At 46.8% G+C, this 24,198-nt stretch overlaps 2 protein-coding genes and 1 long non-coding RNA gene across 3 annotated transcripts in view; 2 read left to right on the top strand and 1 right to left on the bottom strand.

Moving 5' to 3' along the window:
• The window catches only part of CLSTN3 (calsyntenin 3), a 41,190-nt gene extending 39,784 nt beyond the window's left edge, over positions 1 to 1,406 (bottom strand). The window contains exon 1 of the mRNA XM_081893918.1: positions 1,128 to 1,406. Coding sequence (XP_081750044.1) covers positions 1,128 to 1,200 — 73 coding nt within the window. The 5' untranslated portion in view covers positions 1,201 to 1,406. The remainder of the gene's footprint in view (positions 1 to 1,127) is intronic.
• LOC309360446 overlaps positions 1 to 24,198 on the top strand; it is a 359,212-nt gene that overhangs the window by 69,597 nt on the left and 265,417 nt on the right. The window lies entirely within an intron of this gene.
• Positions 10,122 to 21,480, top strand: RBP5 (retinol binding protein 5). Its single transcript, XM_081894958.1, has 4 exons — positions 10,122 to 10,466; positions 12,025 to 12,203; positions 17,975 to 18,076; positions 21,292 to 21,480. Exons 1-4 carry the CDS (start codon positions 10,394 to 10,396, stop codon positions 21,343 to 21,345), a joined length of 408 nt encoding a protein of 135 aa, XP_081751084.1. The 5' UTR covers positions 10,122 to 10,393; the 3' UTR covers positions 21,346 to 21,480.

The following is a 24,198-nucleotide window of genomic DNA, read 5'->3' as shown; positions in this document are numbered from 1 at the left end:
AATCCCAATGCTGCTGCAGAGCTCCCCCCACCTTCCTCTTTCACACACACACACACAAGGTTTGAGGCAGGAGAGCAGTGGAAACAGAAATCAAGTCTCCTTCGCACTCTCCGTCCTTCCTTCTGGTGCAGGCGATGGCAGAGAATCTCCTTCATCCCACCCGCAAATGTTTAGGTTCTGCCTTTTCCCCTTTCCTGACTTTCGCACACCTTTCTACTCCCCAAGGAGACTTTCTCTCGTGCTGCTGGTGCCCACGACCACAGATCTTGCAATCTCTCTCCCTCTTTCCCACACACACAGATGCGTGTCTGCGTGTTTCCAAGGTCCGTGCCTCGAATGCTGAAGCTGTTGCACCGTGTTCTGCAGCTCCCCGTTCAGCTCTGCAGCTCCCCCCCTCTCTCCCCACCCTCCTCAAATAGATTATAGATTTCTCCATAATTAATCCGACAGACAGGCGAACAAACTAGGACCTAAGGCTGTGAAGAGGCAACCCGGGGAGAGATGGGGAGGCTGGCTTGGGTGCTGAACAGAGAAGCAGAAGAGGCGCATCCATCGGGGCGATGGGCAAACAGCCACAGAAGAGGGGGAAGCTGAAGAAGAAGCCCCATCGCGTTTTGAATCGATACGGGCTGGAAAACATGGGCTGGGCGTGTGCCAACGGAGAGGCAAGGGAAGGAGGGAGGTGGGTGGGTGGCAGATAAACAGGAGAGGCGCACAAGTGGGGGCAGCAGGAAAGGACTTGAAGCTGCAGGGGGAGCGAGCAGGTGGGAAGACGGAGAGCCAGCAGCGGCGAAGGGGCGATGGCTGGCTGGGCTGGGCCCCGAGAGGGCGGCGAGGGGAACCTCTGTAGTTGGTGCCCAGCTCCGTCTCTGCACACACACACACACACCCGCAGCCCCAGGGATGGACGGATGGAAGTGGAGCCAGCGTAACAGCTGCGCGCCGGGTCGGACCAGATGGCTGGCTAGGATCGGCGAGGCGCGGGCGGAGGGCGCAAACCACCCACCCACCTACCCGCCTGCCTGCCCTCTTCCTCCTCCTCCTCCACCTTGGGGAGCCCTGGCACTTGCTGGCCCGCCCGCCGTCGAGGAGCTTCCCCGCTCCCACGCCCTCTCTCGCGCGCTCACCTTTGTTGCCGAGGGCGCAGGCGAGGACCAGCAGGACCAGGGGGAGCGCGACCAGGGGCTGCCCCCTGCCCATCTTGGACGACCACCCCAGCGGGACGCGCGCTCCGGCCGCTGGCAGAGGGGGCTTGGCGGTCGCCTCGCGCCTGCTCCCACCCCACCTCCAGGCGCCGACTGTCCAGGAGGCGCTCGCTTGGCAGGGGGACCGAGCGCAGGCTGGAGACCGAGGACAGCTCCGGCTCGCTGCTTGGCGCTGCCTTCACTGCCCAGCCCAGCCCAGCCAGCCCAGCCCCTGTACTGCAGCATGATGTCAGCAGCGCCCGACGCTGATTGATGGGCGCTAGCAGCCAATGCGAGGGGCTCCGGAGCCAGGTGCTGCAGGAGAGGGAGGGGACCAAGGTTGGGCGGGGGGCGAAGGGGGAGGGTCCCGAGTTTTTTTCTCCCTGGGGAATCAGGGAGGCGGGTTCCTGCGCGCGCGCCGCGGGCTGTCGAGGCTGCTGGGCTGGGAACTTTAGAGGGGACTTTGGTCGAGTTGGGGCGTCCTAGCTCATCCTCCCCGGTTTCTCCGCTCCATAGTTGGCACCGAGCTGCGGAGAGAGAAAGCGGCCTATAAATAGCTTGCGTTATTTATTAAATTTGTACTTGCCAACAAAGGTCCGTCTAGTTCAAGCCATGGTTTTCCCAGTAGTGATGTATGGAAGTGAGAGCTGGACCATCAAGAAGGCTGATCGCCGAAGAATGGATGCTTTTGAATTCTGGTGCTGGAGGAGACTCTTGAGAGTCCCATGGACTGCAAGAAGATCAAACCTCTCCATCCTGAAGGAAATCAGCCCTGAGTGCTCACTGGAAGGACAGATCCTGAAGCTGAGGCTCCAAGACTTTGGCCACCTCATGAGAAGAGAAGACTCCCTGGAAAAGACCCTGATGCTGGGAAAGATGGAGGGCACAAGGAGAAGGAGATGACAGAGGATGAGATGGTTGGCAGTGTTCTGGAAGCTACCAGCATGAGTTTGACCAGACTGCGGGAAGCAGTGGAAGACAGGAGTGCCTGGCGTGCTCTGGTCCAGGGGGTCACGAGGAGTCGGACATGACTAAACAACAACAACATGCCACCCTTCATCTGTAGAACGCAGGGCGGTTCACAACTTGAAAATAGGAGGCGGGAAAACACCGAATGCATAATAAAGACAAGAAACAACAACAAAATAAACCAATTACCCCCTCCTACCACAAAACACATTTAAAAGGACGTAGGATAGTGGTTCCCAAAGGATGGCAAGTGTGGCAAGGGCAATCAAAGAAACATTTGAACATTTCTGTGTAGTATAAAATAGGATCCAAATAATTTTTCTTGGAAATACAACCAGAAACAGCAACCACACCTCTCTTCAAGAGTATTAGCTATTCTTCTACAATATTCTCTGACAAACATGAAACATCATAAAAGGGAAAGACTTATTGGTGTCAATGAGGAGATGAGAGTTTGTCTCAAGTCAGACCTCATATAAATGAGATTGTTGTTGTTGTTGTTGTTGTAGAGCACACCAAGCACTCCTGTCTTCCACTGCCTCCCACAGTTTGGTCAAACTCATGCTGGTACCTTCGAGAACACTGTCCCACCATCTTGTCCTCTGTTGTCCCCTTCTCCTTGTGCCCTCCATCTTTCCCAACATCAGGGTCTTTTCCAGGGAGTCTTCTCTTCTCATGAGGTGGCCAAAGTATTGACTGGCAAGCCCAAGAGGCTCAGTTGTTTAGACAACAGTGCCACCCACGTCATCAGGTGGGATGTAAACCCCTGCCTGGCACTTGATCTCTGGTGAATCGTTCACATATGAAAGTCGCCACATAGGATCATAGAATGTAGAGTTGGAAGGGACCATGAGGGTAACCTATGATATATGACAGCCACTGTGGTGTAGTGGTTAAGAGCGGTAGTCTCGTAATCTGGTGAACCAGGTTCGCTTCCCCACTCCTCCACATGCAGCTTGGGCCAGTCACACTTCTCTGAAGTCTCTCAGCCTCACTCACCTCACAGAGTGTTTGTTGTGGGGGAGGAAGGGAAAGGGGAATGTTAGCCGCTTTGAGACTCCTTCGGGTAGTGATAAAGTGGGATATCAAATCCAAACTCTTCTTCATCTGCCATCACAAAGTGATGGACATGTGTGTGAATCAGCCCATAGATATTGCATGGTCCCAAAGTAGAGGTGGTTTTAGGGTAGCATGACTGGTTCAGCTGCATTGGACGACCAGCACCGTAGGGGGCACCACAACAAAGATGTAGAATGGAGCGTGAGAGGTAGGCAGCGCCAAATTTTAGCATTGCATAGGATGCTGCTGAAATTTGAGAGCCCAAAGTTCACCACTGATGAACAGCAGTTCACACATCTGCAATGTATGATAACTTGAATGACAGTGAGTGAGCTAGAGTTCACTGACATTTAATGTGGACAGTGAGCCTCCTGCCTCTCCATTAATTCTCTACTGCCCATGTGACAGTCTCCTCCAAATCACTGTCTTTCCGCACTTTCCTCTCTCACTATCTAGATTCTCTCATACCCTCTCCTCTTCAGAGGCATGATAAAAATCCAGACTGAGGAACATGGGCGTAGCCGGGGGGGCAGCCTTCCCCCCTCATCAAGTAAACCTATAGAAATATTTAACTAACTGACCAATCACGTTGGTTCTGCCTCCCCTAACAAAAAGTCCTGCCTCCACCAACAAAAATCCTGGCTATGCCCAGGCCCTGTTCTGAATGTCCTATGGATAACAAAGAATGAATGGAAGTACAAGATGAGGCCTAGGTCATTGCATAATATTGAAAATGGTGGTGTTCTTCAGTGACTCATTCACACTCACAGCCATCAAGTCAACTGAATTTGCATGTGTGAATGAGCCTGAAGAACATGCCAGACTGACAAATGGGGGCTGGGTGGGAGAAGAAGAGAAGAGTTTGGACTTGATACCCCGCCTTTCACTCCCCTTCAGGAGTCTCAAAGCGGCTACATTCTCCTTTCCCTTCCTCCCCCACAACAAACACTCTGTGAGGTGAGTGGGGCTGAGAGACTTCAGAGAAGAGTGACTAGCCCAAGGTCACCCAGCAGCTGCAGGTGGAGGAGCGGAGACGCGAACCCGGTTCACCAGATTACGAGACTGCCGCTCTTAACCACTACACCACACTGGCTCTCCATGGCAGAGGAGGCAGAAGGAAGAAGGTACAAAGGCAATCCATGCTCTGTATACATATATGAGCTGGTAAAGTGGAATGGCCAACCCTCCTCCAGCTGCATCTCAGGAGGCTAAGCAAGCTGCTGTCTTTCAGCCTCCCATCTGCAATATGGACATCATAACAGCACTGGCCTGCTTTATTTATTTACTTTATTGCTTATTTCCTAAAAGTTATATGCTGTTTGATTGTAGAGGGGAAAACCCTCAAAGCAGTTTACAAAAAAGCATGAATAATAGGGATTACTGGACTAGTGGAGAATGTAAAGCTAAAGGTAAAGGACCACTGGATGGTTAAGTCCAGTCAAAGGCAACGATGGGGTTGCAGCGCTCATCTCACTGTTGTAAATAAAAATATGCCCTTTTCCCTTTATGGGGTATCCAAGAGCCCATATAGAGTCCTTACATAGGTTCCCTATTGGTAGGAGAAAATAACAGAGGCCAACCAGAGAATACTGAGAAGCAAAACAGCCAGTAAGTTTGATCTTTATTGATCTGTTGCAACAGGGTGCTCCCCTCACCTGCAAGAAAGGAGGAGGAACCCAGAAAAATGGCGCGCAAGGCCTTATAAAGACTTTTGAAATTCCCACCCTGTAGATCAAGACCACCCCCAGAAACATTATGCATACATCACAGAAGGGGTGTAACCTAAGACCACCCCTCAGATACATCCCACCTACATCACAGAAATTTAAATGTTGTTTTTCTCTTGTCCTTGTTTATCGTTTATCTCCTGTCTGGCAGGTTACTTGATTTCCTGGGGAGCCTGGCCAGTCTTTTGTAGTGGTAAAATACTTATTTCCTGGGCCAGGTCACAGGCTCACACCTTATTCAAACAGACATATCCTTGAGACAGGATTTGTGAGGAAAGAGACAATGGGGAGGCTTTTCCAGGTTAACCTTGCAGAGAAAGGATTTGGTCAGTTTAGGAATCAAAATGGTTCCAGGTTGGTCTTCCTGTGTTGATCTATGTATGTGCAGTTATGAACATTACCATGTATCTAAGACCATAAAATTCCTATCACACGCTTACAGGCCAGTTTGTCCACAGAGAGTTTTCCAGATCATGCGGCCAGCATGACTAAACTGCTACTGGCACACGGAGGACTGTGACAAGAGCAAGAGCACACGGAGACACCGTTTACCTTCCCACTGCAGCGGTACCTATTTACTTGCACTGGTGTGTTTTTGAACTGCTAGGTTGGCAGAAGCTGGGACAGAGCAATGGGAGCTCACCCCATTGCAGGGATTCGAATCGCCAACCTTCCGATCAGCAAACCCAAGAGGCTCAGTGGTTTAGTTTAGTGGTTTATGGGTGTTAGAGGAGGGACAGTATATCTCTGGTGGTAGACATGTTGTGCTCCTTCTGGGGCAGTTTGTCCACCTTTGGTCCTCACCCTGCATTCAGCCCTCCTAGAAGTGGCTCCTAGAAGCCGTCAGCATGCAACAGCAGCTACACCCCAGGAATGGCTTCCACCAGCTGGCTAAACCAGGTGAGGGTAGCTGGTGAGTTAGGGACTTTCCCTGCATGCAAAGACAGGCTCTGGCGGATTGAGCAGATGGGACCAATAGTGGGTCCAAGAGTCAAGAAGGTGGTTTCTGCATGTGCTGCAGAGAGAAGTGAGGGGCAGATGGGGCTCGTCAACCTGGGAAGGTAGCCCACCTAGGAGAAGGAACACACTGATCCTATACCTCCACTGCCTTGCGGCATATCTTTGGGAGAAGGTAAGACTATGGAACAAATCCTACACAAATTCATTTTTTTTTAAAAAAAATAATATTTATTGAAATTTCAAGAAATTACAAAAATAAAGAAAAAGAAAACAGAAAATACAAAATACAGAAAAATAAAAACAATTAAAAACAAGTCAATCTTTCCATATCTTATCTTTCATTTGCTTGTTTCCTTGACCTCCTCACACCTCCCTTTTTTGTGTTCTAGTTCAATTAGTTAATTCAGCAAATCCTTTCCATCTTTGTTTTTATCTTAATAATTTATCTTAATATATTGTAACTTTACATTCTCACCTGTTAACAATCCATTTTTACTTACTCCTTTGTAACATTACTGCTAAAACCACATAACTTCATTCCAGCATCCTTCTAACATTCCTTAATTTTACAATGTTTCTGTAGATAGTCTTTAAATTTCTTCCAACCTTCTTCTACCGACTCTTCTCCCTGGTCTCGGATTCTGCCAGTCATTTCCGCCAGTTCCATGTACTCCATCACCCTCATCTGCCATTCTTCCTAAATCCTACACGAATTCAGAGTGGAGTCCTTAAGATGGTTAGATGGCACCTTGTGCTCCTTCTTCCAGCAACTCCTGCAGCCAAGCTGATGTCAAATGTCTTGCTGTACTTTCCTTTGGGCCACAACAGAGAGGCTGAGAAGGGGGGGTTTAGTTGCCTGGGCAGCCTAGGACCTCCATACACACTGTGGTTGTAATGGTTATAGGGGTTGCTCGTGCGTAAGTTGCCGCCACTCTTGGCTAGGTTGCCTGGTTAAACCTTTTCTGTCTGGACAGCCCTTCACTTCGTGGCTGTTCAGTCGCTGGCAGAATCCGTCAGTGGGCGTTTCTTGAACTTCTTCCAGCAAAGAAATTCTTTGATGCCAAGTCTACGCCTACTTTCCCTGCGCGGAAGTCTTCTGCGCAGGGTGGGTGTGGGTAGCGGAGGACCCGTGCTCTCCCCGCTGGTCTCCAGCGAGGAGTCCTGGAGCCCCCTTGCCGATTCCCCCATCTGCCCCTCTTTATCCCTGGTGTTACGCTGATTTCCTTCCCCAGCCGATGAGCTGCCTCTCTCCCTGCTGGGCCCTTCTCCGGCATTGCTTGGGAGCCTTGCCTCCACCTCTGGCTCCGATGTCAGTTCCCTGACAGTGGTGGACATGTAAATTTGTGAAGCATTTCTGGGAGATGATATATAATGAAATGGGGAAAAAAATGTCCAAGAAAACTTTCATAAAAAGATCAGAAACCTTTTTGTTAGGAATATTTGGAATGCAGGTCCCCACAGATCAAGGGAATTTATTTCTCTGTGCGATTATGACAGCCCGAATGGTATGTGCTCAGAAATGGAAAGAGAGAGTAATACCAACAGAGTGGAAGATGAAATTAACGGAATATGTAGAATTAGCAAATTTAACTAGTAGAGTAAGAGATCAGGGAGTATTTAAGGAAGAGTGGAAAATGTCTGGAGAATGTCTGAAGACTTACGTTAAATAGGTAAAGCATCAGCAGGGTTAGTGTAAATTCAGCAGTTCAAAAGTATAGAATATATAAAGGGAAGGGAGAAATATGAATATATGGAGAAATTAAAATATGCGGTTTTAATGGACAAATAAATGGAACCATGGAAGGGGGGAAGGGAAGTCAGCAATTGAATGTACGGTTATACAGTGGTACCTCAGGTTACATATGCTTCAGGTTACATACGCTTCAGGTTACAGACTCCGCTAACCCAGAAAAAGGGCTTCAGGTTAAGAACTTTGCTTCAGGATGAGAACAGAAATCATGCTCCGGTGGTGCGGGAGCAGCAGGAGGCCCCATTAGCTAAAGTGGTGCTTCAGGTTAAGAACAGTTCCAGGTTAAGAATGGACCTCTGGAACGAATTAAGTACTTAACCCGAGGTACCACTGTATCCAATGAATGTGACACAGTGTAATGGATGGAGATATATATATATAGACCTCCATACACTCTGCTTGTGCCCCAGAGAGGTCACTTGGCTGCTGCTAATGCAGCAGTTTAACTCCACCCCTGGAGACACACAGCATAGTCTATTGAGACAGACAGGTGCCAACAAGTGGGCTAGTGCTAGTGAAGTGCTTCCAAAATGCAAAAACACTACATGCAGCTTTGAGACATGCAAGGCTGAGCCCAGACACCTTCAGAAACATTAGAGAGCTGTGTCTTGAAATGTGCAGACAGAGGGATTTTTCTCCCTCAAGATGGCTAATCCTAACTCCTTCCACCGCACATCTGGGACTTAGAGAGAAGGATAGATTGGAACTTCCAAGGAGGACTGAGAGTTGGTGCCTCTCTTTTTTGTATTTAAACACTGGGGAACCAGATGTATTAACGTTGCAGTGGCCAGACCGGGCAGAGCAGGGAAAGCAAGCAACAAGGCGAGCAATCTTGTAGGCCAGGGATGGGGGCTTGTCTTGTGCCCCCCATGCCCTTGAACCACAACTCCCATAATCCTTGACCTTTGTCCATGGCAGCTGGGACAGCTGAGTGCTGGAGTCCAACAACATCTGTCCTTGCCCTTCCTATAGGCCCTAAGTTAGGTGAAAGGTCCCTTTGAATTCCACGGGGAAGGAAAAGCTTTGAGAAGAAAGTGAGAGTTTCCAAGGCATGCTCTATTTCATGGGGTCACGGAGAGCCGAAACAACTAAGGTGACTAAACAACAACAACAAAACCACTGGACTGCATGATTCTGAGCTGAGAAACCCTTGGTCCCATGCAATTTGCTTTAGGTCAGTGGTTCTCAAAAGGTGTGGGTGGCACAGCACACTGGCATGGCAGGAGAGGATGGCAAGTGATGTGGGAAAATTCAAGGGCAATCAAAGAAACAATTGAATATTTCAGTGCAGTATTGTATAGCATCAAAATATTTTTTAAAAAATAAATATACAACCAAAAACAGTTTCCACACCCCTCTCTCTTCAAAAGTATTAGCTATTCTTCTACAATGAGCCTAGGACTTGCCGGTCGGAAGGTCGGCAGTTCAAATCCCCGTGATGGGGTGAGCTCCCATTGCTCAGTCCCTGTTCCTGCCAACCTAGCAGCTCGAAAGCATGTCAAAGTGCAAGTAGATAAATAGGTACCGCTTCGGCGGGAATGTAAATGGCGTTTCCATGCGCTGCTCTGGTTCGCCAGAAGCAGCTTAGTCATGCTGGCCACATAACCTGGAAGCTGTCTGCGGACAAATGCCGGCTCCATCGGCCTATAGAGCGAGATAAGCGTGCAACCCCAGAGTCGTCCACGACTGGACCTAACGGTCAGGGGTACCTTTATCTTTACCTTTATTCTTCTAGAATATTTTCTGCTATGTATTGCTTTGACTAGGGATTTTCAGCTCTGACAAACACGAAACATCAGAAAAGGAAAAGGCTTCTTTGTGTCGATGGGGAGATGAGAGTTTATCTCAAATCAAACCTCATATAAATGAGATCGCCTGGCAAAGGCAAGCTCACACCTCTCACTGAATTGTATTCATGCTTATGGTACATATATAACAGGCTTGTTTATCATTACCGGTATATTTTAGGAACGGTTCATGTTCTTACGTAGCTGCGTTGCTTTATGATCCTGTGATCATATTACAAAGTAGTTGCATTCTAGGTTACAAATCAAGCACTGCTAGGAGTTGTTCCTTTTTGTTTCCAAATAGATTTTTTGTCAGTAAAAATTTGTTACAATTTGTATTCTGAAAGTGTGGCTCCGAGAGAAATAAGTTGTTTTAGGGCAAACCAGGTTTCTGGAGTTTGCAGGATCTTCAGGGCTGCTGCGTGAGAGAGATGACCCCGAGGATGCTGACCCTGTTTTAAGCCATTGGAAACTTGACAGTCGTTGCGCATCATTCCTGGAGCAGCGCAAAGTCGAGCTGTCCCTTTAAAGTTTTTCCTCTTTTCTTTCTGCGCGCTGTGTGTGTCTGTTTTAAAGTCTTAATCGGAAGAAGAAAGGAAGAAGAAGAAGGAGAAGGAGAAAGGGGGAGGGAGGCTGTCTTCCCGGCTCCTCCCCCGCCGCGTCCCCCCTCCCAGGGGCCGGGGCGAAGCGACTCTTACGGCGGCGAGATTTGGGAGCGCAGCGGCGCTATATAAGCCGAGGCAGAGAAGGGCAAGCGAGGAAGGCGGAGAGACAGACCCGGCGGCTTAAGGCATCCGGCAAAGTCAGCAGACGGCTCGGTGGGGCGAGAAGCGGGAGAAGAGGCTTTTCTATCCTCCGGGTTTGCTCTCTTGCCGTGTTCACACGTGCAGCTTGGCGCTCTTCTCTCTCTCCCCAGCGGCTGTTCTTTCTCTCTTCCGTTCCTGCTCCTGCCTTCCGATGCCTCCCAATCTCACCGGCTACTACCGATTCGTCTCCCAGGACAACATGGACAACTACCTTCGTGCCTTAGGTAAGCGCCAATCTCTCTCTCTCTCTCTCTCTCTCTCTCTCTCTCTCTCTCTCTCTCTCTCTCTCTCTCTCTCTCTCTCTCTCTCTCTCTCTCTCTCTCTCTCTCTCTCTCTCTCCATTGTAAGGGGTTGGACTAGATGACCGCGGGGTGTCCCTTGCAGCTCTATAATTCCGGTATTCTGTTATTCTCTCTCACACACTCATTCCCCCTTTCACACCAACCCCACAAACTCTGAGAATAAATTCGATACAGTGCTTAATATTCCCCTCCAGATATATAACTGGAGCATGTGCAGAGTGCCTTTGGGGCCCCACACATTCTGGAGTTAGGACCGGGGTCCCTTCTTCCAGGATGCTTCAGTGGTGCTTTTTCAAGATCTTGGCATTTGAGACCAAAGCAACTTAGCATTTATATGCTAATTTTGAAGGGTCTAGCCGTTGGCTACCAACTTAGCAATCCATACCACGGGTCTGTAAGGTAGGCCTGCATTATTAACCACTGTATTGCAAATGGGAGAGTGTGTTTGTGGCATGAATGAGATTCAAATACAAACTTCCTGAGATGTAGCTCAGTTTCTTAGCCAGGGTCCAATTTTCTAGGCAACCTGGTGAGGGAAAGAATGCACAGATATTAAAATAATTGTTTTTTAACTGCTATATTTAATTGCATTTTTACTTGATTTTACTATGTTGGCTGCATCTGGGGAGGGAAGACGGGGTGTAAGTTTCAATATACATGCCTGAGATGGATGTGTTTTTGCATCTATCCTCCTGATAGCTCAGTCAGTAGAGCAGGAGACTCTTATTCTCATGGCTGTGGGTTTGAGCCCCACGTTGGGTGAAAGATCCCTGAATTGCAGGGGGTTGGACTAGATGACCCTCGGGGTCTCTTCCATCTCTATGATTCCTTCCTTACTAAGGGTTGGGCAAGGTGGCTTCAGTACTGGAGAACGTTTCTACAGCAAGGGCTAAGTAACAAGAAAGGCCATTGCTGTTTCTGTATACAGTGGTACCTCGGGTTCAGAACTTAATTCGTTCTGGAGGTCCATTCTTAACCTGAAACTGATCTTAACCTGAAGCACCACTTTAGCTAATGGGGCCTCCCACTGCAGCTGCACCAGTGCTGTGCGCTTTCTGTTCTCATCCTGAAGCAAAGTCCTTAACCCAAGGTAATATTTCTGGGTTAGTGGAGTCTGTAACCTGAAGTGTCTGTAACCTGTGGCGTATGTAACCCGAGGTACCACTGTACTAAACTGTTACAGTCGTACCTCGGATCTCAACTACCTTGTCTTCTGAACAAATTGGCTCCAGACGATCAAAACCTGGAAGTGCGTGTTCCTGTTTTCGAATGACTTTCAGAGGTCAAACGTCTGGCGCGACTTCCAATTGGCTGCAGAAACGTCCTGCAGCCAATCAGAAGCCATGCCTTGGTTTTCAAACAGACTCCCAGAACGCATTCTGTTTGAGAACCAAGGTACTTCTCCTTCCGCATGCACAATTGCATGCACACACACTGCCCCGACCTATCCAACTGATTTTCTCACGCTGTCGTATGTTAGACATCAATGTCGCTCTAAGGAAGCTGGTTTGCCTCCTGAAGCCGGAGAAAGAGATCATCCACAACGGAAACCACATGACCATCCGTACGTTGACTTCGCTTCGGAATTATATCATGGACTTTGACCTTGGGGTTGAGTTTGAAGAGGACTTGGGACCAGTGGATGGACGCAAGTGCCAGGTAAGAAGTGGAAACTTCCCTGCCCTTGGACTGCGGGAACAGACCCGTTCGGTGGCCATTCATGAGAAAGATTGCAAGAGGAGAGTTAGTGTTGACATGGCTTCACACACATTGATTCTTGGCCTTGAGTTGTGCTCAGGGGCGGAGGAAGGGGGGTGTGGTGAGTGCAGGCCGCCCCAGGTTTCACTACTGAGGGGGGTGACAAAATGCCAGGCGGCACTCAGCGCAGGGCCTGCAGTGCGCCCGAGCCAGGCATTTCTCCTGGGAGTGACGTGGTGGCTTGGGTGCCCATAGGCTCCGCGCTGCTCCAAACTGTCTGCCTGACAGAGCATCCTGCCCCAGCTTGCCCCACCCCATGGGTGGCTGACCCCTTCCCCGGGCGCAGGGCACACGTGCTGCCCCAGGCGCCCAACCGGCTTGCTCTGCCTCTGGTTGTGCTGGCTCAGCAGTGTTGTCAAACTTTCTGTTCACCTGACAAGCAGAAAGAAGCACATTTGTGCAAATAAAAACCAGTCAGTAGAGCAGCCTACTCACATGGAAAGTTGTTAAACAAAACACACACACACACACACAAGCATACACACACACACACACACACACATATGGAAAGCGTAATATTCATCTCTATGCGCTGGGTGCAGAAATGCCTACTCATAACATCTCCTCTGTTGCACTGTTCACACAAGGAGACAACTGAACTCACGTGAGTTGCTTGTGCCAAATGAATCTTATTTGTTGCCCAAACTAGGCTCCATGTCAAGCCTGCACGACTTGTAGCACAACTGCTACCTCTAGTGTATTCTCAGATGCTTGACGGGGCCTGTCTCTTTTGCATACATGCAGCAAAACAAACTTGTTGACCTCTTGTGGGCACTTTTCATCTTTGTGAGTCATGGTTTCACTAGGGCTGTGCTTCTGATACACCAGCAGCCTGGTTTTGGGAAAGGATGTGTTTGGAACAAAAACATCTTTCAGTGTCTCCCTCTCTTTCCAAGGTGGCTTTAATTAGGAGCTCAGTATTCAGTATTTCGGACGCAGGTGGCGCTGTGGGTTAAAGCCTCAGTGCCTAGGACTTGCTGATCGAAAGGTCGGCGGTTCGAATCCCTGCGGCGGGGTGCGCTCCCGCTGCTCGGTCCCAGCGCCTGCCAACCTAGCAGTTCGAAAGCACCTCCGGGTGCAAGTAGATAAATAGGGACCGCTTACCAGCGGGAAGGTAAATGGCGTTTCCGTGTGCGGCTCTGGCTCGCCAGATGCAGCTTTGTCACGCTGGCCACGTGACCCGGAAGTGTCTCCGGACAGCGCTGGCCCCTGGCCTCTTAAGTGAGATGGGCGCACAACCCCAGAGTCTGTCAAGACTGGCCCGTACGGGCAGGGGTACCTTTACCTTTACCTTATTCAGTATTTCATTAGGAGCTCAGTTTGTATATTGCGTAAATTTTTGGAGAGCCAGTGTGGCGTAGTGGTTAAGAGCGGTAGACTCATAATCTGGGGAACCGGGTTCGCGTCTCCGCTCCTCCACATGCAGCTGCTGGGTGACCTTGGGCCAGTCACACTTCTCTGAAGTCTCTCAGCCCCACTCACCGCACAGAGTGTTTGCTGTGGGGGAGGAAGGGAAAGGAGATTGTTAGCTGCTTTGAGACTCCTGAAGGGGAGTGATAAAGCGGGATATCAAATCCAAACTCCTCCTCTTCTTCTTCACACCAGCTCCAGTCTAGGAGTGGGGCAACTTCGTTTGTACTGCCAGAGATGTTACACCCTTTTAGGAGAACTCCGTTTTACAAATGAGGGATAGACAAACACTCCATCAACGGCTAAGCACAGCAAATAAAATGAAGGTGCAGCCTCAAATAAAGGTTTTGAAAATAAAGGCCATGTGCAGAAGAAGTAGTAATGGTAGAAATATTTTTTGAATGCTAATGAAGGGTTTGTCAAGCATTCAAAGTTGCTGGCTTTCTTTTTGGTAATTTTAATGGCACTAGAAGCTAGGCAGGAGACAGGAGTGCCTGGCGTGCTCTGGTCCATGGGGTCACGAAGAGTCGGACACGACTAAACGACTAAACAACAAGAAGCCAGGCCCATATTATCCCCAGATGGGGATCTGAGAGTGAGTGGCCAGTCTAACGAGTTTATGACAAAGCCAATCAATGAACTCTGTATTAATTTGCTTTTATTACTAAATGTATACTGCCTCCAGACCTTGCAATAGTGGCTAAAAATTGCATTTGATATCTGTGGGGTTAATGGGAGAATTTCTTATCAAGAGTTCTTTGCCTAAGACTAGCCATGGTTGTTTTCACACCTGAATAAAACAATAATATAGCCCTTCTAGAATCAGTTACTGGGGTAGCTGTACTCCACCAGTTATATCTCAACTTCAGGTCGTCTCACCGTCACTGCTTCCATTTCTGGAGATCATTATGCATTGCCTCTCCCTTGATTGACTACAGTGGTACCTTGGTTGCCGAATGGCTTGACTCCCAAACAAATTGGCTCCCAAACGCCGCAAACCTGGAAGTGAGTGTTCCGGTTTGTGAACGTTTTTTGGAAGCCAAATGTTCTGCTTGAGTGCAGGAAGATCCTGCAGCCAATTGGAAGCCGCTCCTTGGTTTTTGAACAGTTTCAGGAGTCCTGGAATGGATTAAGTTTGACAACCAAGGTACCACTGTATTGTCATTGTGGGTTGGGATGATTTGTGTTTTGTTTCGTTTTTTTAAAAAGTTACCCCACTGCTTTGGATTAAGAACTATTTTTTAAAAGGGAGACATGTGGTTTGATATCGGGGGCAGGAAAACTGCCCTCCACCGGAGGCTGCTACCTGAAGCAACTGTCTGGTTTTTTTATTCTGGTAAGGCTAGCCCCTTACTATAATGTTACTTTGGTATTTTAAAGCTTGGCAAGAAAAATAATAATTGTTGGCTTCTATTTTATTTTTTTTATTGCTGGCTTACTCTTCAAGCAATGGTCACTGTCCTGAAATAGCCAACATTTATTTAGTTGTTCTGTCTTTTACTCCTTCCTTGCCACAAAATTATACAGGAAGGAAGTTGAAATGCAGCCCACCTAGCACAAAAGAGAGGGCATTAACTGAAATCTTAGCAATGTGAGAAGACTTCTGTAGTGCACATCTGGACACTTTTTCTCAAAAGTAGCTCCCTCCTTGTGGAACTTCCTGTAATCAATAGCTGGGTCCTTTCAGGTGAGCAGTAGGGTTGTGATTTTTGGCAGACACAGTCCTAAGATATAGATGGTGTTAAATCAGCAGCAGGCTATAGTTCAGATACTTGGGTGTACTCTATTGAAATCCTCTCTTGGAAGCGCCGTACGGAGGCAGTGAAAGGCAAAGCACAGAAAAACATAGGGCATTGATGGAGTTCTGTTACGATAAGGATGGGCAGCTGATTGAACCTGCCCGAAAGATATTTGGTAGCAAAGTGCTTACTCAAATACTCTATGGCATTGAAATCTGGGGCTCTGGTTTGAATTCCATTAAAGTTTTGGATCAGTAACTCTTCTTTGTACAGAATCTAGGTGGCCAATAATTAAGGCAAGAGCGAACTCGCTCAGTTAAAGTATATTTTAAAAATTGCTGCTATGCCTGTTGAGCATTTTCCTGGTCTGTGCTATATGGAATTGGGAGATAACCAACACTGGAAAGCAGCTTGTCAATGTTTTTGTTTTTTACTTTTAATTTAAATTGCAGTGAAATAGCTACATACAAGTTCAATAAAACAGAGAATACAACACAAAGCAACACATAATGTAACAATAGCATTTCCAAAGCTTTTTGAGCTTGTGAAGATGTTTTAGATTATTGTTGTTTTCCAGAAATGAGCTATGCTTTGACCTTGAATAAGTGTCAACTAAGGGATTGGCTCTTCTGAATCGAATCAAGAGGGGACCTGAAACTAATTAGAAACATGCTATTTTCCCCTTGGTATCCACACTTGAGAACAGAGCATTTTAGACCTAGTTATCTGACCAAACTCCTTAAGAAGCTTCCTTAAGAAATGCCTTTATTGAGCTGTGTTTCCAAGTGACTGCAGTCTTGGATGGCTGCTATAACAAGGTCCCCATACATGGACAAACTTTGTATTTGTGGTCATCCTCCGGTGGAAGACATCATAATCTGTTAGTCCGCCCCTCATTTTGTGACCCAAGGGATCACTTTCTGAAACCTTTGTTCACACAAGCAAGCAAGCACACCTTGGCAGAAATGGTCTGGTTTTCTTTTTGAGTGACAATGATAGCTTCATAACACAGAGAATGACTCTCTTAAGTACTGGCTGCAAAAAAAGGAGCAGGGAAGGAAAAAGGAGTTAGATAAAATTGTTGTGGTGACTCGGAGGTTTAATTTGGAGTCAAGCTGGATTTGAGCTTGTTGGTGTCTTTGGCAACCTCTCTCTTACATCATGGATCTTGGCTTGAATTATGGATGTTTGACCCGTATTGTTTTATCGGTACTGTTGCTGCAGGTTTGCCATGGCCTTTGGCTACAACAATAAACTTATATTTAAAATAATAAAATTTCAATTTCATTCTGAAACCTAATCATTTTGTACCTGGGAGCCGCGTTAACATTTGCCATTAGAGAGACATTAAACTGAACAAAGAGAACTCTGATCCTCTTTTTAAATTCCATTTTAACAATTGACACATCAAATTCCGGGAAACAATCTAGAAAAAGCCATAGAATTAAAGCAACTGAATTATTGCCGGAGACCAAGTGGTCAGCCTTGGGTAAAAAGAAAAAAGATCCAAAGGTTTAGGAAGTCATATCTTGGAAGTTTATTTCTGCCATACGCATAAGTTTTAACCAATAATCAGAGGGATGGTGGTTTGTTTGTTTGCTTTGGGGCTATTTGTATACCATCATTCAGCTGAAACAGTTCCCAGGGTGGTTTACAAGCAAAAGACAGGCTCCCATTTCAGTTCATAATAAAAACCAAAGGTACCCTGGGATGCTTGAAATAGCCTTTAGGACCTTATTCTGAAATGATTCCAAGTTGGGCCATAAAAGCACCAGACTCCTGGGATGCCTAGAAGCTGTGGCTATAATCTAGCTATCAGGATTTAAAAAGTGGAACATATTGTTTTCTCCAGTAGGTTCTACAGAATTTCAGGACCACAGCAACCCTGTTCTATTTTTGTGTGTGTCCTGTTTGATCAAATGGCCTTTCCAGAAAGCAAAATCCACAGACATTGGTAAGATCTGACCGTACTACTCAGCATTTATAGTGCTCTTGAGTGTTAAGATTCCTTCGTTATTTTGAAACAATTACAACAACCTTGTAAAGTATATCAGTGTTATCCCCACACTGTGGACTGGGAGCTCCCTAGTGAGTTCATGGCAGAGGTCTGCAAATCAGCCTGTTACCTACTACAGTCATACCTTGGTAGTTGAACGCCTTAGTTATTGAACAAATCGGCTCCCGAATGTTGCAAACCCGGAAGTGAGTGTTCCGGTTTGCGAACGTTTTTTGGAAGCCGAATGTCTGATGGGGCTTCTGTGGCTTCAGCAAGCTCCTGCAGCCAATTGGAAGCTGTGCCTTGGCTTTTGAACCATTTCAGGAGTTGAACGGACTCCCAGAATGGATTAAATTCGAGAACCAAAGTACGACTGTACTTCTATTCAGTTTATCTGGCTCTGTGTGTTTTTTTTATAGTAGAGTGGATCTGTCACATGCTCTACACCACCCTAGAATTGAAGGCGTATTCTGTTAGCTAACGATATTGCCGTCTCTGCTTTCTCTTGCCCTCTGCCTCCCTTTCAGACAACCGTCTTCTGGGATGGAGATCAGTTGGTGTGTGAACAGAAAGGAGAGAAACGAAATCGAGGCTGGAGACACTGGCTAGAAGGGGACCAGCTGCATCTGGTGAGGAAGGGCAGCCTTAGAAGATTGCCCCAAGCACAGGGGAAGCCTCTAGGCGAGGCAATTGGGAGTTTTCTGAAGCCTAGCATGGGCCAGCCCTCTCCTTCTATAGCTCCGGCCCTGAAAAGCCACAGCTAGGCCCCATGAGTTATGCCTGTCATCTGTGGAGGCAACGGCCCCTTGACAAAAACATCCTTTCCCAAGAGTTCAAAAGTTGACTTGGCTGAGCTCAGTGGGAGCCACCCATTGTCCTGTATCTTCCTTGAAATTTGACCTCAGCTCCTGGGGCTTTCTGTAAGGGAGCGGGGAAATGATTAAGTCAAAACACAGCACCTCTGTGCATGACATGCTTTTAAAAAACGGTTTTAGTGTTGCTCACAAGCTGTGTGCATGGCCTGTTCAGGGTCTCCACACAACTGCCAATGCAACAATGCTGGTAAGCTGTTTCAAGGGGAGGGCGAAGCAGTGATTCACAGAAGGTGTCCATGGCGTGTCATTCTGTGCCGTCCATTAATTCACGGCATCTCCCACTGCCATCACCCTCTGCTACCTCAAGTACGAAGGGATGACCGCCATCTGTGCTGGATAACTGTACCAGAGGCTTGGGGGAAAAGCTCAGCGGCAGATGCCTGTTGTATTCATGGAGAGTCTCTCGCAGGTCCATGAAGTTGCACAGGTGAAATGATTTAACAGGGAGTAAAAACATCTGCCTTGCTCTCAAGAGCTACAAAATGAATTTATTCAAAGTGTTCAGAGAGATGTTTGAAATCAGAAGACATCTGCTAAATACAAAAACAATGAGCTGTTGTGGCATCTTTTTAATTTTTTTAAAAAATTAAATTCCCATTTAACAAACTAATCATATCATATTAGTTATTCCAAATTATATCAATACAAATCATAAACTCCAAATATTTAACTGAATTTAAATTTTTGTTGTTGGGGGTATCCATGCTTCAAGTTCATGAATATCATGCTTTGATATTCACAAGTCCCATCTTCCCATCTCCTTATTGTTATTGTATTTTTTCTTAATAACCTCCGAGTTGTATCCACAGGTGAGCTGAAGCAAGCATTATTTATGTTTCTGTGTGAACTTTTGTAATGCTCTCCCGTAATTCATCTCACACTGATCCAAAAGTCCTGTTCAAGCGGCCGGCGCCATTTTCGTCAGTTCCGATGAAATACAGTCTAAGCGTCTGCTCCTTAATTTTTCCAGACCAGTTGCACCATAAATCAGTCTTTCCAGAGGAGTTTTTGCCGATTCTGATATACAGTCCAAACATGATAGCAGAAGAGTGGCTCGCCTCCCCCTTTACTGTAAATCTCGCAACAAAGTCTGTCTCATAATGGCAGATCCCAAAATAACTGCGCCACAGGAAAGCCTTCCGTTTTTTCCAGATCTTCCACAAAGCAAAGCCTTTGGTTAATATTTTTATTTCCACACAGTTTATTTCCAATCTCACTTGCTGTCAATCATGTGACAGTTCTCCTAGGGGAGGGGTTGTTAGGTAAATCATAATGAAAAAGAAAGTTCCCCCTCCTTTCCGTTCCGTTTCAACATACCAACATAGCTGTCATTCTTTGATGTAATCTTCTGTTCATTCCGTCCCATCACTCTTGACTTCTCAGTGGTAGATTTAATTAGCAGATAATACATCCTTACTTCTTTCGAAACATGTGCATTTACTTCCTCCAATTATTTTATCTTAAGCAATGCAACTAGTTCGCTCTTAGAAGTAACGTCCGGAAGATCCAGAACTCGCTCAAGGGCTTTCCGTCCAGTGCCCCCAGCCCCTCCTTCTTTTGAACTTGGGGGTGATTTATGGGCATCCGCGAGCAAGGCAGCATCTTCCCATCCCCTGGGAAAATCACAGGAGGCTGATATACTCCCATAATCAGCCCCTAAATTACCTCATGTGAGCCGGAGAGATGGTATTGTCGGCCATCTTCCAAGGCGCCCCTAGCGCCTCCCCCCCAACATCTTAAAGCTTACAATACGTTATAAAATAAAATAAAATAAAATGCCAGTTCTGGCACAAAGCACTTTTCTTGTTGCTGTTAGCTTATTATTGCACATAAGCTAAATACAGTGGGGTTTTTTTAAAAAACTAAGCTGAGTAACATTAACTTTGGAGAATGAAGCCACAGCACTAATGATGGAAGTGCGTGTTCATTCACTCATGTGATTGGCTTGAACTGCATGTCTACAATTTTATCTGCTAAAATGCTTTATACAAAAAAGCCTCCAATGGCCAGATTTACTTTGGCTTGCTGATCTTCCTTGGTGACATGCAACTATTAATGTCTGTGAGATCCAAGCAGAGCAAATTGCCCAAGTGCAAGGGGTGGGTCGAATTTCATTTGGCTGTTAAAATGCTTCTGAATGGGCTCTTCCTATACTACAGAAAGAATTTGGGAACCATATATCCCAGGCAGTAAAACTTCCTGTTTTTAAGAACAAGTAGCTAATGAGTTGCTATTAAGGGTGGGATACAGAACTGATTGTGTGTACGAGTAAATTCGTAGGAGATGCTCTTTAATATATACTATTGAAAAACGCATGTGAGCTGCCACTACTGTTCAGTTGCGGGATTTCAGTTTCATTCAGTGACTTCTGTGCAGGAGAGCTTCCTGGTGGATCATGTCCATAGAGGAAGTTGGAGAGGCCCTCCTTTGCCAGAGGATATGTTTCCATGTCCACACAGAGAACATTGCCGGTCAGGCAATGGATTATCACTCGGAGTTTGCAGACAAGATGCTTAAAGCAGAATCTCCATTTGAGCAGCCTCTCTCCCCCCCCCCCCCCGCATGTCAAGATGCATGTCATTATTGGTATAGACATTAAAGTATTCAAAAGTCAGCACAACAATTGCTCTTAAAATGCAAGTAATTGCTGTATTTTAATTTCAGAAGCAGGCCCTGGAACCTTGCTATTATTCTTACCTGCTCCCAAGCAGCAGTCCTACACTTAAATTTGCTGTCTCGGCGCTACTTGCGTCATGTTGTGTGACTTGAGTGTTGTCAATCCAGGACAAAAAACACAAAAGAGAAATTGGACGTACATGGTAGTAGCTGAAATGGGTTTTTCCATTACTGTTATGAGCTGTTTTAAGTTTCACAAATGAAAAATGCTCCAAAGGTCTCAGGCCTAAAGAGTCTCTTCCCTCACTCTTTTTTTCTCTTTTTCTTCTCTCTCTCTCTCTCTCTCCTCCTAGCGTTTGACAGCAGAGGATGTGGTTTGTGTCCAGGTTTTTCAGAAAGTGAAATGATTCTTAGCAGCAAGCGCTAACTTCTGGATGCAACAAGCATTAGAGCCTCAAACTGGGACCAGAATCGAGCCATCAGCTTTTCATTCCTTGTCCTGAACCTTCTCTTTTGGATTAAAATAATACAGATGACCAACAGCTTGGCGTTAATGTGTTTTTGTTAATTGCTGCCTGCGCTGGCTTTTGTTACTGAATAACGTAGATACGTAGGCAGGTTCGTCTTCCCCCTTCCAGTCTGCCCTCTCCACATCCTGCACTATGACCAACTTTGCCCTCGGGGAAAAGTCTCTGAGCGTTTCGGCTGACTGATATTGCCTCTGGCCTGCCAGGCTAGTGGACAGAGCAGGGTTTGTGTGTTATGGCTTGACAATATCAGCTTTTCAACATTGCGATGTATCATCACCTAAACATCACGATATAGTGATACATCGCGATGGTGAAAAGGAAGGATCATCGGCCCTGGCCTCACGAGGTGCTGGGGTAAAACTGCCACAGTTCCCTCTGCCACCAGTGCCTGGCACAGGGAGGAAGCTGGCAGCAACAGGAGAAGGAAGGTAAGGCACAGACAAGCCCTACCTGTGATATATTGCCAGGTGAAGATGCCATCACACTCTGGCCCTCAAACTGGTCCTGGATGACGTATCAATACATCACACAGGCCTACTGTGAGTCTGTGTAGAACAGCAAACTTTTTCAGAAGGGGACCAGTCCACTGTCCCTCAGACCTTGTGGGGGGCCGGACTATATTTTGGAAAGAAGAAGGAAAAAGAACGAGTTCCTATGCCCCACAAATAACCCAGAGATGCATTTTGAATAAAAGGACACATTCTACTGATACTGATTCCCAGACCGTCTGCGGGCCGGATTTAGAAGGCCCCCAGGCCTTAGTTTGCCTACCCATGGTGTAGGAGCTAGCCTACAGCTACCCAAAGTATAAGGTTAGCGATAGAAAGCAATGCTTTAAAATAGAATTGCTAACCAACTTTGTTATATAAAAAACAGCAGGAGATAATGTGCAGAAAGCTGTTGCAACAGTGCTATGTTGCATGATACTAGTTATCATTATGATACTAGTTATCATTAACACATTGATAACATCATCATTGCTAGGTAAATACTGTATCATTATTATCAGTATACCTGAAGGAGTATCTCCACCCCCGTCATTCAGCCCGGACACTGAGGTCCAGCTCTGAGGGCCTTCTGCCGGTTCCCTCACTGCGAGAAGTGAGGTTACAGGGAACCAGGCAGAGGGCCTTCTTGGTAGTGGCACCCTCCCTATGGAACGTGCTCCCTTCAGATGTCAAGGAAATAAACAACTATCTGACTTTTAGAAGACATCTGAAGGCAGCCCAGTTTAGGGAAGTTTTTAATGTTTGATGTTTTATCATGTTTTTAATATTCTGTTGGGAGCCGACAAGAGTGGCTAGGGAAACCCAGCCAGATGGGTGGGGTATAAATAATAACTTATGATGATGATGATTACAAAGTGGGGGGGGGGGGTTCAGCCAGAGCTCACCAGATCTCAGTTCCGGCATCTTTCAGGTGGACTCCATTGCCATTCTTACAGAACAAGGGAGAAGTTCATGGTGAGCTTGAGCACCTCTTTTTCTAGAAAAACAAGCATGGGTACAAAAGCAAAATTCACTTTTGTTGCCTTGGCCCTGCCCACTGCTGGCATTTGGGCCTTGAAATGTTGCCCAGAAGGGAATGTGATTCCCCACCCTGATGTATTGCGGCAGTAAAGAGGTATCTAAACATAGCAGATGTTTTCAGATCAAAGAGGAAGCGTTCAAGCACTATCAGTTGCTACACTTCTTTCTTTTTAAAAAAGAAGAAATCATAGCCTTTGCCAAAACCAAATTTATGATGAATGTCTTCCTGCTAAGGAGCTCAAAATGGCGAAAAAAATGTGCATTTTCCTTCCTCCATCCTCACAGCAACATCCCTATGGAGTCCTGTCTCCTTCGTGGCTGAGCTGGAGAAAAGGTTTGGGAAGGGAGCTGTTATCTATGGCTATAGTTTATGAGTCTAAAACAAGGATTAGGAAGCCTGTGGCCTTCTCTGAGGTTGTTGGACCCCCCCCCCCCAACTGCCATCAGCCTCAACCAGCAGGGGTGGGTGATGGCCGATGCATCCCAAAAGCATCTTGAGGGCCACAGATTGCTGGTTGAGGCAGCTCTGCTGCATGGTTAGTGCAGGAACGGGGAGGCAATGCACACAGGCTCAGGCAGGCAAGTCTAGTTATCTCTGTGCAGGGGAAAACCCAGAAAGTCATGCAGACAGATTCTGCCTGCCAAAACCACACTCTGAGGATGTCCTAGCGGCTAGGACCTAGGCAGGGAGTGAGTTGGGGATAGGAAGGGGGGGACTGGAGCTTCAAGTTGCAGCGAGATCCTTTTCAGAATAAGAGTTCTGGCATCCCAGGCGGAAGGGAGGAGCTACTGGTAACAAAGGACAGTGCTCTGCTGGAGAACTTCAGCAAAAGGATGTCTGTAGTTCAGTAATGAACGGAGCAAGGACATTCTTTCATCTTAAAGCACAGGGTGGCAGTGGTGCAGAGCAAGACTGTGAAGCAGGATGCATCCCCCTGGAGCCCTGTAAAGCATCACTCAGAGCGGCAACAGAAATCTTGGGCATGGTTTACAAAAAATGGGGGTTCAGCCGTCTTAGCATGTTTAATTCTTATTTCTGCGAGGAGCAGAATTACTGAGAAAGAACCAAGGGTGCTTCCATGTGGGTTGATTGTGGAACTGATGCTTTTCTTGTGCGTGTTTCACAGCACCCCCACAACTCGATCATTGAAATACTTTTTAAAAATATATTTAATTCAGATTCCCCTTTAACATGGAAAAC

The sequence above is a fragment of the Podarcis melisellensis genome, assembly GCF_964234715.1.
Source record: "Podarcis melisellensis genome assembly, chromosome: 17".
In the NCBI taxonomy this organism is placed as follows: domain Eukaryota; kingdom Metazoa; phylum Chordata; class Lepidosauria; order Squamata; family Lacertidae; genus Podarcis; species Podarcis melisellensis.
This window is presented reverse-complemented; position numbering and strand designations above follow the sequence as displayed.

What these genes read in the sequence shown, in the direction of transcription:
- RBP5 (XM_081894958.1), top strand. Translation starts at nt 10,394, where the DNA reads ATGCCTCCCAATCTCACCGGCTACTACCGATTCGTCTCCCAGGACAAC. An exon ending in CAACTACCTTCGTGCCTTAG is followed by an intron (nt 10,467 to 12,024) that starts GTAAGCGCCAAT and finishes GTCGTATGTTAG; the next exon opens with ACATCAATGTCGCTCTAAGG. An exon ending in TGGATGGACGCAAGTGCCAG is followed by an intron (nt 12,204 to 17,974) that starts GTAAGAAGTGGA and finishes CCTCCCTTTCAG; the next exon opens with ACAACCGTCTTCTGGGATGG.